The sequence below is a fragment of the Corvus moneduloides genome, chromosome 16 (genome assembly GCF_009650955.1).
Source record: "Corvus moneduloides isolate bCorMon1 chromosome 16, bCorMon1.pri, whole genome shotgun sequence".
Classification (NCBI taxonomy): Eukaryota; Metazoa; Chordata; class Aves; order Passeriformes; family Corvidae; genus Corvus; species Corvus moneduloides.
Window position 1 is genome coordinate 13,636,082 of NC_045491.1, and position 18,075 is coordinate 13,654,156.

Genomic DNA, 18,075 nt, shown 5'->3' on the forward strand with positions numbered 1-18,075 from the left:
CCCCCAGATTTTCACACCAGCTCTGTTTTGGCAAAATCTTCTCAGGGAGAACTTTCAACCTTCTTTTTGCCTCCCTTTACAATGGTAACTGTAACTTATTTCAAAGAAATACTTTAATTTCCCACTGTCTCATGAAAGATTGTGCCACTAGGACATCACAAGCTTGTATTTTAGAACTTTTTATCTTTCCTTGTTCGTAAATTAAGCTTCGCACCCATAATCAATATTCGTAATTAACTATTTCACGTACATAAGACTTACTATCCGCAACAGAAATAATGATTATTACTATAAAACAAAATGCTATGAGAAGCAAAAGAACCGAAGAAATCAGCTTCAAAGCTACATAATAATAAATATTAGTGCAAGTCAGTAAGGAATCGAGGCAAGGCATGTAAGTATATACACAAACCACAAATATATATGAGATGGCAGTATAAAATCAGTGTACAGTTACAAAAAAAATCATATTCAAGATGTTATAGTTAGGAAGAGCAACAATTTCTGGTGCATTTTGAAATAAAGGGTTAAAACAAATTTAAAGTTTGTCTACGATGAAAGCACTTGCATTCTTATTCATGAGTACCTGAACATCTTAAGTATTTCAGTTTTGAAGTACCACAGCCTTTCTTTCCATATCTGGACAAAAAAGTGAAAATCAGTGACTCACTATGAACAAAAAATAATTCACTGAATGCTTCAGTTCTTACTACGGTATCTAATTTTGATTCTGCCTGTGTTCAACACAACGAGAAAGAGCAGGATCAAAACACTGCGAGATCCCTCCACAGCTGGAGCCTGCTCTAGTGCAAAAGACCAAAGGCCCAACTACAACTAGTCAGGATAGCACAGACATTAGATATGCTATTTTCTCTAATTAAATTCACTGGGCTGCTGCACTGACAGAGTGGGAGGGGAAGCAAAATGTAAAAGAAGTCAATGGTGCTGCACTAGGCAACTCCGAGGGAAATGAGCAATGCCAGCAAAGAAATGACAGGAGGTTCTCAGGAGAGCTCTTGCACTACACCTCACACCTTAAAACTGATAAATCAATCGCACATGCACCTTTAAAAGGCAGGAAAGCTTGAAGGATTCTTAGAGGGTGTTGACTTCTCCTTTCCACCAGCATTATTCTAACTCTATAAAACAAGGTGATAAATTCCAGTGTCACAATTCTTATCACTTTCATTTATACCGCCTATTAAATGCTTCAAAAATATTTTTAGCAGAATTAATATTAACGTGATCATAGTACTTATTTACCAACTCAGAAATACACATATTGAAAACAAAACAAAAAAAGTCAGTCTAGTTTTGAATGGCTGTGGTCAAAAAAAATCAAAACAAACTGAAATATCTACTGGCTGCCTTGAGAAAAACCCCTGCTTACATAACCACCACACGCTTTCCTTGGTATAAAATACCACACCACATATTTTTTTTTTTTTCAGAAAATACCCATCCATATACATGCTTAGCAAATATTAGTGAAGGGGGACAACTTTCAAATAGCTCACAACAGAATATCCAGCCATTCCTTTCCAGATAAAGTGATTGAAAATGTTCAAAGAGGTCACTTAGAAAAACCAATGGTTCTAAGCCAAAAATATTCACCTGCTCCCACCACATGGAAGGTCCTTTGCAACTGCTCTTGCTCAAAGCAGCAGATAACCTTCTTAACAGATTCTTCTGGTTTGTTGAGGGGTTTTTGTGTCTGGAGTTGGTTTTCTTTTTTTTTGGTTGGGTTTTTTTTTCCCCCCTCCTTCTAGTATTTAAAGAGGGGAGTACTTCACTGAAGCACTTCCTCTCGCTTTTGTAAGTGACTGACCTTGTTTGACAAGGCTAGAGTTAAATGCCCCAAACTAGCTCTTATTCAGAATGAGAGCTGCTACAGCACTTGATCTCTAAGCCACTTCTCATTAGCCTCTGGAAAACAACAGAGCAGCTCTTGGGAGACAAAAGATATGTAAACATGGAAATTGGGCTTCAATCACAGGTGGAGTCTCAAGTATCGGCTTCTGAGTTTACTGGTGAATACCAAATGATCTTATTTATCCTGATTGGTTAAACAGCAAGACATTATTCCTGAAATCCGCATTAACAGCACTCCTGGATGCAACAGCTGCACTCCCACCTTTTGAGGTCTGTTTCATTGATACACTAGAATTCCCTAAGAGTGCCACAGTGTCCCCTTAGGTACAAATGCAACCACAGGATATGGTCTATAGGACAGCAGCTCCTTTTTTGTTTTAACAGAGTACCATAATTTGTCTGACATAGCACAGGCTTTTAGCCTACACATATGAATAAACAAGTACTATGTTTCTCTTGGGGCAGCGAAGCCAGTTAAATGAATCAGAAAACCCTGAAAATATTGCCTACCCTCAGTCCATCAGCTACTGGACAATTACTCAAGGCCCAGCTGTAAGAAAAACAGATGGTGAGTGAGCATTAGTACTGTGGACGTCCGTGCACTCACGCAGTCATAAGCAGAGGTTGTACGTTCTCACCTGAAAATTTCCATGAAATAGCAGAGAGAGGAACAAAATCGTGCAAGGACTCCAATTTGTAAACTAACAGATGCTTAAAATTTTCAAGAACTAAAGTCAGATTAACTGATTTTACAGGAGAGCCACAGAGTGAGTGAGTACTATAAATGGACTAGGCAAAGAAAGGCCATGTCCTTATGATTGGTTTAAACAGTCTCACCATAAAACATTGGTTATTGAATTCAACTGACATACCTGAACCTTTGAAAAGTCACCGAAGTATTAAATGCAAAAACCAGATACTTAGGACTGTAACTGCAATGGTGGCATTCAGCAATTGATGTGCTTTTGCTCTATTGAAAAAAGTTAAACTGTGTCTGGGAATTGTTTGAATTGTTCATCCATCCAATTCTTTACACAATTTTAGCACAAAGATAATCTGTTCTAATCCTTATTCCATTATTGACACTATTGACTACATCAATTGAAAATGCTACCAAATAAATCAACGTTGAATTAAGCCATGAAGAAAGAATGTGATAAAAAGTCTTTCAGACCCCTATAAATCATCAGATCCAGAAGCATGACATAAGTAACTGAGAGGGGAATTCAGCTTCTCTCCGTAGTCATAATGCTTAAGGCCCAAATAAAATTACACTGATTTACCATGTAAGCAGTAATGGAATAGCTGGGGTAGAGATGGAGGTTTTGTTGGTTTCTGCTTTGTTTTCATGGTGGATTCTTTTCGTCATTGGTATGAGAGCTGTACCATGAACTACTTTGTTAAAGACAGAAAAGGTTGATATTGAAGTTTCAGTTCAATTGTTTTCGATCTGTGAATGTCCACTATGAGCAATTGCTCCATTTAAGAGGAATTACCCTTTGTACAAACCACTTCACTATTTAAAACAAAGCACATCTATCATCATTAAACAGAAAAAAAAAAAAATTACCAATTTTAAAATAATGACAGCAGCACTGTACACTATGACATGGAATATTCTGTGATGTTTCAAAACAAGAGTTCGTTTTGTTACCACCAACAGAATAACCAGGAAAACATAGTCCATGGGAAAACACCAGTTAACGGAACTAAGCCTCCATTAATAGACCCAAAATCCCAATTTACCAGCGGTTAACATTTTGCTGCAAAAATTACTTCAGGCCAGCATTTGATATAAATGTGTGGTCAGAAATTGGGTTTTGCATTGATGTGTCATATTAAGGGGAAGAAAAGAAAATAGATGCAGCTGTTTCTAACCCCATAAAATGTTACCAAAGGATAGGGTGTGCTACAAATCCAAGTTCCCTTCTCCTGTATCTCTAAATATTGACACTAAAGAAAATTCTTACCCACATGCATCCACACTTTACCAGCTGACCCTGTCCTTACAGTGACTCAGTGAAAACTTCCAAGGCCAAGCCCCACATTCTCCCTCTGTTCACTGCTGCCACTGACACAGTCATTTCGGTTTTGATGCTCTTTGAAAACTCACTCTGGATTTCCACAGTTAGAACTATCTTACTAAGAAAGTGTCTACATCATTTCAGACCATTTCAAATAACTAACTCAGAAGCATTCTTCAGTTTCTGTTGGCTTTTTCAAGTGAACATCTTATCAAGAGTTAATCTATAACATGATCTAGGCCTCTGTTCTTTGTTTATTTTCAACTTTATTTTCAAGAGTAAAGCCCAAAATATTTTTAGGTAAAGCATCCTCCATGCATAAACTGTTTAAAAAAAATATTCTGTTCCTCACTTGGCTCTTAAAACATTACACACACATGTAAAGTGAAAGATATCAGAGCAAATAATCAAGTTTCTAACCCTAGAAAAAGTAGTAGAGCATTCTATAGTACACTGTGGAAATCAGTTTATCCATTTATACTACACAAACTGGCCAGCAATGTCACTTTCACAAATAAATAATGGCCAATTTTCAATGACTACCAAAACAGGTTTTCCCAAATGATTAATACAGCTCCACAGAAAACCACTATCCTCGTGGCTAGGAGGATAAATAAGTATTTACTGACAGATTGGCTTACCCATCTTGAGAAGAACGTAATAATGCCTTTCAGTCTTTCAAGAAAGGCTTATATCCAATTGTAAAACTTACACATGACAGAATACCAATGCAGACATGCAAAAATAAAAAAAAAAAATATTTTCATAAGTTCTAAATAGGCAGCAAAGTTTACCAAGAGAGAGCTCAGTTGTTATACAGATGTCTGAGTTCATTTTAACTGAGGTGCAAGTGAGCAGATATATCTCAGGTGCAATTTTTAGAGAGAAAAACCAAACTTGACAGCTTCACATAATGTCTATTTACTGCTGGTCACAGGTTGCACAGGCAGGGAGGATTCACTAGTTATTAAGTTGCCACATAAAGCTTTTAGGTTACCTGTATTTAAGATCGATAGACAACTTCATAGAGAGAGAAAAACATTTACAGTTTCACTGAAATAGTGATATTTGCACTAAACATACAAACCAAGTATTTTTGTAGGTTTGCTCTACACTATCAGATAGGGGAAAAATAGAAAAAAACCCAAGTATATTGTCATGGTGAAAGTTTACTAATGTTTTTTCAAAAACAAACGACTTTCTATTCCTTTACTGTTTAAAACCAGAACCACATTACATTGGCTTTGCAGGTGATGTCAACTCAGTCCTCTCTGCCTGGATAATTTTGAGATAAAGTAGCATTGTTTCTAAAGAAATACTTAAATACATAAAATAAGAGATAATATCTGAATTAAGAACGTGATTACCTGACTCTCTAGGAATTCAGAATAACTAAAACGCCAACCATCATTCAAAAGAAGCAACAAGCACAGAATTTTGAACCTGCCACAATTTTCATCACAAATTTAGCAGACTTTTCAACCTATTATATAACTGTGATTAGTACAGGCAGAATGATTCTAAACTGACAATAGGATTAAGGAGACGAGAAAGCAAACACTTATAAAAAAAATAGTTTAAGTGTGGCAGTTAATCCACTTAAAGAGTTAAAAATTATCCGCTAGATATAGCGCTTTGTAAAGTGCATTAGCAACCACTTCTCATCTTTCCCTTGAACGGAATAGATGCAATTGAATTCCCTGTTCTAAAGTATTCATTAGAGTTGCACAGTTTCGTAAACGTTAAAGCAGTGCCATGCTATAGATGTGTTTGCATAATGATACTGCAATATCTCACTGAGGAAGGTTATTAGAGCACCCAACCTCATCTTTATGTTATCCTTCATCAGCTCCTTGTGTGGCCATGTTGACCTCTCACCTTAATTCCCATTTTTCCTTTCAAAAGCTCTATCTTTAACATAGAAATTGCTCTTTGTCAAACTCAAAAAAACAAATCCAGAACAAAACACAGGAGTACATTTTGTATATAACCACTAAGTGCACAAGTCACGCTGGATCATTAAAGCTGATCTATAAATGCCATTCCCAAAACAGACCCAGAATACAGAACTACCAAGATCGAACATTTTAGTTACAGCATGCAAATTACTGAAATTTAAACACATCATATTTATCTGATGCAAATTTTAATTGCAGACATATGAATCCCTCCCACATGCATGGATAATGTAGGGCGCATGCAAGGATCTGTTGTTATGCACTCCCAAGCTGGAAGTCAGAAATGGTTTATACTACACTACACAAGAAAAAAAACCTACAGAAGGTTTTATATCCTGAAAATACTGGACCTCTCTTCTTTCAGCAGTAACAGGAAAATAAATGTTCTCGAATAAAAATAAGCTTTAAATCTATTTTATCTATTCTTTAGAAACAAAAAGAAATACCGTATAACATCTTTCAGGCATTTGTGAATGCAGAAATAAAGTTAGAGACTTTCAGGGAAGTCAATATGCAAAGAAACTATTGTAGTGGAAGTTGGAAGAAATGCCCCTCTTTGTAGGCACAAGAATATTTTTCCTCCTGAAGTTTCAACAGAAGTAACAGAATAAACAGTATTAATCATTTTTGCATGATAACATATTTCTGTCTTGGCTCTACATACTTACTAGATGACTCTGTAATGGTGGATTCAGTTATAAAATATAGTAGAATACAAAGATGATTCCAAAATACCAGTTAAAAAAAATGTGTTATTATCCAGTTATTTGACATTACAGCAGAGAGGGGGTACCAAATAGTAAATGCTTTCAGAAGAGAGAGGGGGGGGCGAAATACTTAAAAAAAATCCTCTAAGCAAAAACGAAATGAAACTAAAAAAAAAAATTAAAAATTTACTAGAAATGGGTATTGTTGTGCTGATACCCAAACATTTTTTTTAAACCCAGTCCAATATACTTCAATGACAGAAGTATTCTGCACAGATATATCCTTATAAATCATCTTTTTCCTGGTGAAGCAAAAATCAGCTTGGCTTTAATCAGCAGCACGTTTCAACACAGCCTTAAAATTCCTGTCTTCAAAGAAGGCTTAAACAAAATTGCCATTGGGCACATTTACATTAGAAGTATAATTTATGCCTCGAGTGAATAAAGAGCAGTCCTTTATGGCTGAAACTCTGCTACAGTATCCACGAGAAACGCAGACAGTACCGTGTTAAATATCTATAAACAGCACCAATGGAGACACTGCAAAAAAAATAAAATAAACCAACACCAAAACACCAAAAGATATGCAAAGGCTTGATGCCCTGTTAAAACATATTTTCTACTCACTCTCACATTCTTAAGTGCAGGCACAACACTCGCTCCACAGGGTGGGAGACATTTATACAGTCTATTCACACAAAAAATACCTCCCCGACTGCAAATCCCCCAAACGATGCTGACAAAGCAAGCACTGCAAGGAAAAGAAAAAGTTAAGCAAACTTACCTGCTGTAAGTACATAAAAGTCAAGGCACAGGAGAGCTGGGGACACATGCCCACATTCGGCAGTGCCACGCAGGTTGCACCCGTAAGGGGATGCTGCATGGTGTTGCTCTGAAGTCTACGTAGAACAAGTGAGGGGGCTTGCATGCAAGCACGTTTGCCCTATCTTGTCACTACGGGTTGGTTTTTTTTTTTTCCCTTTTGATGATTTAAATAAGAAACGGTGTTTCTCGAATGCCTCTCCTCTCCCCAGCGCCAAACCCCTACATTCGTTTGTCAGCTAAGGCAACTTGGTAGGTTTAAACTACGAATTTTTAACAGAGAGGAAAAAAAGAAGACACAGCCTGCAGCCTATTGATGAGCAAATGGAACTTCCTCAATGACAGAGAGCTGAAGCTTGTCTCACAACAGTAGCTGCTGACTAGGAGAGAGAGAGAGACTCAGTGAGGCTCAGTCGACTGGTGCTGATGCTGCACAGCTTCTCATTTGTCAAATGGGTCCTAGGGCAGGGTCTTTACCACTCACCAAAATTCAAATACTGCATTTTAAAAATCCCTGGAGAGGATAGGAAAGGAGAGAAAGTGAGCGTGCTGCATCACAGGCATCCGTGAGATCTGGGCAATTAGTGTCATTGCCCAGCTGGGACTGAATGCCTGTTATGATTCTGCATGCACACAGACACACTCACACACTTCCCCCCCCCCTCCCAGGACTCACACCTGACTGGAAAAGGGCTTTCCCCTTCTAAGAACAGAAGTATGAAGCACAAAGTAGGAAAGGGAAAGAATCTTGGCTAGCCAGGAAGATTCCAGCAAATACACGGTGCTATCAGCAAATGATTTTTTAAATTACAAATTAATTTTATATCTACATTTCATTCGCTATCCAGTTTCCCAGAGAAGCCTATAAAAGCATTACAATGAAACTGAGCAGGAGCTGTGTAACCACTGCAGCAGAAACACTGGGAATGAAACAGAATTCTGTGGCACACTGTGTCTACTTTACTGGGGGAGGGGAGCACACTTGGATAGACTCAATCTTAAAATTGGTCTAAAGCCCATCTCATCTAAAATTACAAATTTATTTGACAGCTAGTCAATCTATTATCAAGGACTGCCCTATCAGGTTACATGGAAAAATTACATTTGCAATTTTCAGAATTTAGTGTTTACTTTCTTCTTTGAGAACGATACCTCAAAATTAGTATTCTACTCTTGCCAGGTTTTTATTCACCCCCCCCCCCCTTGATTTTATGGAGTAATAATTATTCATTAGGAGATCTAGTTAGTCTTTATGTAATAAAGTAGGATGTGACCTGCAAATCAAATAATTTATACTACAGCTTGTCCTTGAGGTCCTATATTACAGGGCTTTTTTTTCATGAGATACAACTCAAGTATAACAGAAAATATTACTATTTTTAATTAGAATTTGACAAATGAATTAAATACTAATTCATCAGGAAAGAAGGTCAAACCTCAAAGAACCACCTGAGGTTTTGAAGGGGTTCCTTTTAAAAGGACTCTGCAGAAGATTTGAAAATAGCCTATTTTATAGGATATCTAATTCCCACAAAAACACATCTGAGATCTAGAGTTTAATGCTAACAACAATAAACAAATAACCCACATACAAGAGAAGTCTATTTCATCAACAGCATAACTGGTTTGATATAAGATCTAACCTTAAAAACAAAAAATAGTCCTCGCTTAACTGGAAACAGAATCAAAACACGTCACTGCAACTCAGGTGCTACATTAAAAAAAAATAATTTCTTTTTCATTCTACATGTGCACACACATACCTGCACCCACACAAGCCTCAGAGACTGATTTAGATCCACTAAGTCTTCTTCATGCAAAACTGAAAATTTTCCAGCAGAATCAGTTATTATGTAATTTTCTTTCTCAAAAGCAGTCAATGCAACAAAAGCAATGCATTCATAACTCGGGAATCAACACCAAAAGAGTCATGCACAAACTTACAATACAGAAATTGGGTTTGGCTTAGGACACATCCATGCTTTTGCAGTTTATCACGGACTCATCTACTAGAACAGCCCAGACTATTTAATCACCAAAAAAAAAAGCAAAAAAAACACCAAAAAAACCAAACAAAAACCCCAAACCACCAAACAAAAAACCCCTCATGCCACAGAGCAAGAGCGAGTGAGGAGGAGGAGAAATGAACCCTCTCTGTGCCCTTTCTCCTTTTTTCATTCTTTCTCTGTGCCTTAAGCAGTCTCCTGTTCTGACAGGAGTATGTCATGCTTTTCTTCGTTCTTTTTATTTTTTTTTCTAGCACAGAAAGGCTGTTATTCTGCAAATGCCCTAAGCTGAGAGAAGTTCCCCCTCAGTTCAGTTTCATATGAAATACCATAAATAATACATGGTACTTTAATGAGACCTTATCAGCATGTTTAATGAAAAACAAATACGTTATGTAAGGTAACCAACTCCTTTTACATTATGTCAAAATCAAAGGCAGCATGCTTCCTAGCCAAACAGTTTGGAACTATATAAGTCTATCCAATTTCCCAAAGTGAAGTTCTGGAACATGGTGATGGTCAAGCAAAGCTTCTTCTGTCTATTGCACTATTTTACAGCTAAAAGGACATCCATAAAACAGATTAAATTCTTAAAGGCAGTGTGTTGAACAATTACTTCAAGAGAATTTAGCACTGGCAGTGTAGCTAACAGTAATTGTAAAAGTGAATTTTTCACCAGCCTTTTATCCTTTATTTTCACCCAATCTGAAGTCAGAAAAATATGACCCACAAATAGTGTGTATTCCTTACATTTACATAATTATATTATTAAAAGAACAGCAGTATCTAAACTATCCAAATCATCTGTACACAGAGAAACAATAAATATACATAATTCAGTAGTGTAAGAGACCTAAAAAAGAAACACAATTCTTTAGCCTGATATACACTGCTTCAAGAAATGCAGGGGAAAGTCATTACCAATTTTCATCCCTTCCAAGGATAACTTGTCATTATGTCTAAAAAGAAAAAAGGTAACAAAATGTGTTTTATTTTTATAAATACAAAATCAATGTCTCTTCTTTAAAGCCATTTCCTTGTTTACACACACTTTTGTCCCTAACCCAGCCCATTAATCACCCCCACAGTCCCAGTTATGGCTATATATACCCTAAGTGCCACCACAGCTGTGCCAAAGGGACATGAATGCCTGTACACAGCCTGACCTTCCATCCCCCTGCACAGGGACAGCGTCCCTGTAACAGCAGCATGCAATCCCACAGAACAGCACAGACCCCAGCAACACTTCATCTGCAAATTATTAACAACTCGATTTTTCCTTTATTCTACCGCAGCCAGTGAGTGCAATTGCAAAGGCCACTTCGCCTACAGCACATGACATTTCCCAGCTGCCTCAGTTCGGCCCTGTTGGGTCAGGAACTGAACTCACCCCACGCTCAGCGGCTGATATTATCAAGTACCTATCAATTAACAACAAATACCAACATTTTACATAAAACAAAGAGGCCAGTCATCTACACTGCCCACATCAGCCTCTGTGGGAGTTCCTAGAAACATTCTAGTAGATAAAACCTTCTGCCACACTAATAACGGATCCATCTGAGATCCAATGCCTACTACACCGCCATGGGAGTCAACACTCCCTCCTCCAGCCTCTTTGGGTTGTCCATGTCGTGGCTTATGGCACAGGTAGAGAACTTGCAGACAGACACCTTCTCCCCGCACGCATTGAGAATACCCTTTCAAAAATGCCAACAGCAAAGCCTGGATCAATCCTGAATATGCCAATGAAAACACAAAAGCAAAGAAGCTCCGAAACAAAGCAAGAAGGACCAGCAGTGCTTCTCACACAGCTGACTTACAAATCCAAACCACTTATATTTGCAATGCATCTGTTTATTTAACGTAACACGTTCCATTTAAAATCAACCACTCCGTTTGCTGTGACCTGGTAGTCAACTTAAAACTTATGTCCAAATTTTGAGTTTCCAGACCTTTGACCTAGAAGTTAACCTTTGGAATTACCACAGCAGACTATCTAATAGTCAAACCATTTCCATCAAGTAAAAGAAGGCTCAAACACATCACCTGCAACACCACACACCATTTTACACTTCAAGCTCATCTCAGTAGTCGGCTACATTAAGAAGTTCACACAAAGGATCTATGCAGTATTCCAAGTATTGTATGCCTCCAGACATCAAGCGTTAGAAAAAATTAATTATGACTGCATATTAAACGCTCCATGTGAAGAATGTATCTTCTTCTCTACTTTATAAAGTGGTTGATGCGGTACAAAAAGAATTCAGGCAAGTGGCAGACAATCTAATAGTAGAGCAGCCCTTTCTCTAAACCCTCCTTATCTAACACCATGTGAAAAAAATAATTCCCAGGACTTAAAACCAGGAAAACCAGCACATTATAAAATCGAATACATCAGTAACGTATTTTGATAAATTACTATCAATTATCAATATCTCTGCCTGTATTTCACATAGTATTCTATTTTCTGTAGATATACTAAGTCTTTTTAAAATAAAGCGGGGAAACATCACAGATTTTTTTTAATACTGTTTTGTCAAAAATATTAAATCAAAGGGTTTCCCTGTATTCTTGTAAACTAAAAGGCAACGTCTCATCCTTCCAGTGGTATTTTCTTGTCATGACTATCCCTGTTTCTAATATCAGGTATATGTTAAGATTGCTCTTCTTTACTAGGTTTTTGCACAAAGATCAGAACATTACAGAGGCTCATGCTTACCTCAGGCAAATAAGAATCACTAATTTTCTGTTTCTATTAAGCACGGTGTTACATCCATTGACTTCTCCAGTACTTCATACCCAATATCTCCAAAGCCCCTGTAGCACGGAGTTAACCTCTTCAGCACCACCCAACACACGTTTCACAAGCAATCAGCATTAACTCTAGATTTTTCACAACAGGAGCAGCCAGGAGCCTTTATTCCCACCAACGTGCTCGAGGCAGGGGAAGGGAACAAGATAAATAAAATGTTCAGCCTTTACAGAGTTAGGGGCAGCGCCGAGCAGAACGTGTGCGCTCGTCAGCAGGGTGATCTCCCTGCTCTGGGGACATTCTGTAGGGAGCCTGCGGGCAGGGAAACGAGCGCGCTTTAAGCCCTGGAGGCAGCTCGGGTGCGCGGAGCGGGTCCCGCAGCGGGGCCGGGCCGGGAGCGCTCCCGCTCCGCCGTTCCGGGCGCTCCATCTAGCGGAGACACGGCTCATTCCAGGGCACACGGCTCCTTCCAGCGCCCGGACACAGCCTGCCGCTCCGCACCCGCGGGGAACTCGCCGGCGTTCCCTGGGGACACCGCTGCCTCCACAGCGGGAGCCTGCGGCTGCCCCAGCAGCGCGACCCCGAGCGCCGCCAGCTCCTTCGGGATCGCCATCGCCCCGCTCTCCTCGCTGCGCTCCCGTCAGCTGCTTACGCCACATCGGCACCGAGACTCGGCGGGCACACTTTGGAAAGGCAGCGTGGCTGATGCCTGAAGGGGCAAAAGGTCTGGGGAAGCGCAGCTCAGCCCGTGGCACAGGAACCATGGCCACGACAAAGGAAGGGCCGCGCTGGGCAGAGCAGGAGGCAGTGGGTGCAGCAGCCCTGATTTAGGAAAGTTTAAGGTGATGTGCCATTACATGGTCGGGGGGGGGGGGGGGGGGGGGGGGGAATACCCAAATAGCTTTATCTAAACTGTTACCTCTAAACTCGGGAAGCAGGGACATAGGCAGACCCAAAAAGATGAAAAGGAAATTGGTGCAGCAAAAATCCTCTGGCAATCCCACTCTCACCGCCCTGAGCACAAGGCAATGCAGACACTACAACATTTCCTTTTGAGAAGCACAGGGTGCTCACACCCCCCATGCATTACTGTCACAACACCAAATCAACTTTTACAAACAGGTACTTATAGAGATTCTTTAGGTCTGACACACTGGTACAAGCCTGCATCAGAAAAGAACCCCTTGAACACAGGTGTCCAGTTTAATAATTACCATTTAGGTTATTCTTCATATCACAATCTTACAAAGATGACAGGTGTGTCATGTGTAGCCTTGCCCTATAAGGTTTTTCCACAAGTCCAGATAAGAAGACATGACAATATGATCCTTAGAAAATGAACTTTGGATGAAATTTAAAAACTCAGGATTTTTTTTTAAAGTAATCTAAAAAATTAAGGAATATTAACCACAGAAAACTGTGTACACCTTGTTAAGCTTCAGTCCATCGAATGGAAGGGCTACAAACTACTCAGAAAAGAAGTGTACAGGTGGACCTGAAGTGACAAAGCCTACTTTTCACTACTGCCACTTGTGGCAGTTTGTCAAGTATCAGACAGGAGAAAGAGAGCATTTGACAATAAGGACATACTGCACATGTTTCACTTAGATTTGTTTTCATACAAAATTGTGTTTTCTTATTTTATATACACACAAGTTACTTGCAGCACTACACTCGATTTTGTTCACGTATACAACACTTACTTTAAATTAAAATTTTCACACTAATTCATTAATCCACAAAAGTTTGCCCCACTTTTTTTTTTTTTTTTGTTCCTTAGTTTTTATCACCATATCTCACACTTTGCTACTGTTATAAATTCACAAGGAAAGAATTTAACTTGGAGAGCAAAATAAGCTGCAGGAGCACCTAAATTTAGAGCTTGTTTCCATGTGACAGCAATAGAAGTCAAAATAACCAAAGTACCATCAAATGTAATTGTAAGAATACATAGTAGGACAGCACAAACACATCTTGATCAAGAAGGTTTTTTATGAAATATTATTAATCTCTTAAAAATTAAAAGGATGTCAAATCTCAGAAGGAGAATAAGTGATAGATTAATTATGCTATTATGTAAAGGTTGCATTTTTTTTTCTGTAGGAATTAAATTAACTGGACATCAGCACAATTTCCTTCTACAGTGAAATCACTTCTTTTATTATTCTGTCTACATCTGGCCATCCCTCATATATTCTGACTGAATCTAGATCCACCATACTTGGCTCTCAATGCTGGACTCATTTTAATGTAAAACAGCTAAATATTAACATGCTTATGTATGGAACCAAGAAATCCTCCTTATCTCTGCTTCTCCTGTCCTTTGCTTACAGCCTGCCCACTCCCCAGAGTGCAGGATCCCTCCAGTGCAGCAAAGGATTCCTGTGCAGCTCCCTCGAGGACTTTGTTTATCATCACCGACCAGCAAAACTCAAAACACTCCTCATCATTCTGGCCCTACCCCATAACATGGGCTAAGTCACTTGCAAATTTAGCTCAATGACTTCTTCATCTCTAGTTCTTTCTTTTGGCTTTCAATCTGACTTTTAACTGAAACTTCAAATTGTTATGACCAAGCCTGACAGGTTCTAGTTAAATACCCAGCTTCACCCAAAGAGATAAAGATATGACTCAGGAGAGCTAAAATTGAGAGGTTTTCAGCTTTATGCTCCAGTTTATACTGAAGCACTACCATGGCTAAGGTAAGCAGCTATACACTCTCCAAAATCCCATTCCAGAAGAAAGATATCTGATGCCATGACCCAATCTCACTCCTGTGCCAGAATCTAGGCAGAGAAGGTTGGTTTGGTTCTATATATATATATATATATATATATATATTTTTTTTTTAGACAGGAATTTTGGCTCTCTCCAACCCTTGCAGAATGACAAGCTTTGGCATGGAAGGAGTTTTGCATATTAAACTGATACAAAGCTGCCTACAAAGGCTTGTTTAGTTTGAGATAGAGACAGAAGTACCATGTGAGAAAGTTCAATTTTATATACAGAGTAAATATTGTCTCCTTTCTTTTTATTCCAGTTTATTCACCAATTTTGAACGAAGCAGTTGCTTTTTTTTTTTCCTAACTTCAATTTCCCCTCAATCCTCCAGGGATCCTGTCCTTTCCATACTGCATTTCCCATTGTTTCATTAGTGTAACCTCTCTCTGTTCACGAGTCCAGCATCAGCTCTCTCCTCTCTTCACACTCTAATTGGCCTTTTTTTTCATCTTTTCCTACTTCAGTTGATAAGGTGTCACACTCCACACTACTGAGTCTTCCTTTTCCTCAGCTACTAACTAGAGTCTGAAAATTCATTTACAGTATTTTCTCGAAGCTGCTTGCTTTCATCAACACTAATCAACTCCCCCTTGTTATGGTGGCCATCCTTGTCCTCTCCTACTTGTAAACCCTTCCTCTCTAGCCTTTCTTAATGCAACAAAATTCACACCAGAAACACTGAATTCCCTCTTCTTTTCCCCTCTGCTGTTTTTTTGGCACTATCACCACATCTGCTTTCAGCATAAAGCTCAAGTTTCTCATCCTCCAGGGTTCAGACCATCCAAGACTCAGCATTAAAATCTACTCTTGTTGGACATTTACACACGGATTACCTGATATTCCTTAGTTTCTCTAAGACCCTTCTCAATAATCAACGTCACAAAGCTATGACCAGACTCCCCTACTCAAGCACTGAACAATGTTTCACTTTGGATGGGGCCTTCACCTCCCCTGCAAAGTGATTTCCAGGAAATAAAGCATGTGCACAACACAATGTACAAAATGTTGTGCTCAGTGTTTTGTACCAGAAATAGGCTGGACACACTCGAGAGAAGCAGGTTTGCTACAGCTGCTCCTCAGCATGAGCACCAGCAGAACAAGCAGCACTTGCACACAGGCCAACTTCCCTCTGACTTCCAAGAATCTCCCAGTCATGACAAGCAGAAACACCCTCATAAATAGAAAGAAAGCCTTAAACCTTGTTTATTCCAACTATGCTTATGCCAGCCGTAAAAGGATTTTCATGTAGGGTTCTTTAAAAGAGAGGATCTTTGCCTCAAATTCTAAGTAACAAAACCTCAGAGAGACCAGTTCCCCTTTTTCACTCAATACTCACAAAAACTCTCCTCCCCACAAATCTATTCATATTCATGTACTTTGAAGGGAAGAAAAAAATAGCAAAATTTGCTTTGGAATGTTTTTTATGCACACAAATAACACTTCCCCTTTGCTCTTCTTGGAATATAGTACCCCTATTGAAACTAGTTCTCCTGCTAAGAGACTGTGGTTGTATCTGTTCCTTTAAGACCTAGAGCTTGTTCAGGAAATTTAAAATCATTTCAAGATAAAATTTAGCAACATCAAATTTTTAACACTATAATTAAACACAAAATTACTACAAGTATTTGAATTAAAGAAACTGTCACAGAAAATTGAAAATAAATTACTCTTCAAATTGAACTTATTTTTTGTGCATCTAAATTGGTTTTGAAGTTTCTAACTTGTATATATGGAGTGACTCTCAAATTAAAATATAAATCTGAAAGAAACAAAGCAAAGTCATTTGGCTTTGACTTAATTCTGACCATATAAAAATTGAGACTGGACCCTCTCATAGCTGTTATGTTTGTGAGGAAATTACCCCTTGCTTTGTCATAGCTCAATACAACGTTCATACAGCATGATTTATTTTAATAGAAATAGTATTATTTATTCATTAAAACTACATAGAATAATACCAAAACTTAAAAAAAACCCAAAAACCTAAAAGGGTATTTTAAACAATTGCTTTTATGTGAATATGGTCTTTTTTGCAAACCTAAACGATACATGGAATTCAGCTCTTGGAGTCAGAGAATATCAGTGAGGTCAGAGAACACATATTTATAAAGTGCCTGAACATATGGTGCTAAACGCATTCTCAAACACAATATGAAATCCTGCAGCCTGTTGTCTTGGGGCTTGCAGTCCTGTCCAGAATGGTGTCTAATTGCTCTTACACACAGAGAACCCATTTTGGCCTAACTTAACTCTCCAACCCAATATTTTGTAGCTTCAGCCCACCAAACCTAAGTTGTCTTCTGTGAAAGGCTTCTCCATGGACATCCCGAGAGCACAACAGGAGCAGAAACATTACTCATATTAGCCCAAACAGGTAAGTTACAGCCAGCCAGGATAAGCATGTGCCCTTCTCTTCAGCCAGACCCTGGCCATGTTTCTACAAATAGTCAGTAGATCCCCAAAACTTACACTCGATTTCTGCCCAAAAAATGCAGAAAAAATACATCAAACAGATGAATTTATTCATTAGCAAATACAGTATTCAAATTAAGGGACAGAGAACTGACAAGCTTCAAGTAACATGCTTTTGTAATGGTTGTTTAAAGCAATACAAAGCCAAGACTTTAAAAGTAACTTACTTTCCTAAAGTTCAGCTTCTATATCCATAAAACACATTGAATAAAGAGCACAATTCTGTACAAGTCCTGTGCATTGTTACAGAAATAAATTCAACATTTAAAATCAGGTGAATTGCAATTGCAGAATTATTCACATCAAACACCAACAAACCTATTGTTCCTTGCAACTGAACTCAGCAGACCACAAGTTCTAACTCTGCCAAACCTTTATATCAGCTCTGACCCACCAGGGCTGCCTCAGCAATGACCCCACGGATCCTCCCACCGCAGGTGCCAGCTGTGATGGAGATTGCTCTGCTGGAGGACACTGATTGGGATCAACTGGGAATTTCAACCAGGGCACCCAACTGCCATCAGGTGCCTCCATCAGGCCTCAGTCAGCACAAGCCACCCCAACTACACACAAAGGGTTGCACATCTCATTTAGTGCCACCCTCTTACCTGAAAGGGAACCCCAAAGCCACAGACCTTTCCTCCCTGTGCACATAAATTCCTTCCTGCTCCAGAGACA

The 18,075-nt window shown here is 38.8% G+C and overlaps 1 protein-coding gene across 28 annotated transcripts in view; it reads right to left on the reverse strand.

The window, feature by feature from the left end:
- The window catches only part of RBFOX1 (RNA binding fox-1 homolog 1), a 1,117,054-nt gene that overhangs the window by 255,963 nt on the left and 843,016 nt on the right, over positions 1-18,075 (reverse strand). Inside the window, exon 1 of one of the 28 annotated variants that reach the window (XM_032125569.1) lies at positions 7,346-7,942. The exons of 24 other annotated variants lie outside the window; for them this stretch is intronic. In XM_032125569.1, coding sequence (XP_031981460.1) covers positions 7,346-7,489 — 144 coding nt within the window. In that variant the 5' untranslated portion in view covers positions 7,490-7,942. Of the gene's footprint in view, positions 1-7,345; positions 7,943-18,075 lie in introns of those variants that run through there. 3 more of the 28 variants (XM_032125563.1, XM_032125568.1, XM_032125567.1) reach the window with 3 other exon arrangements.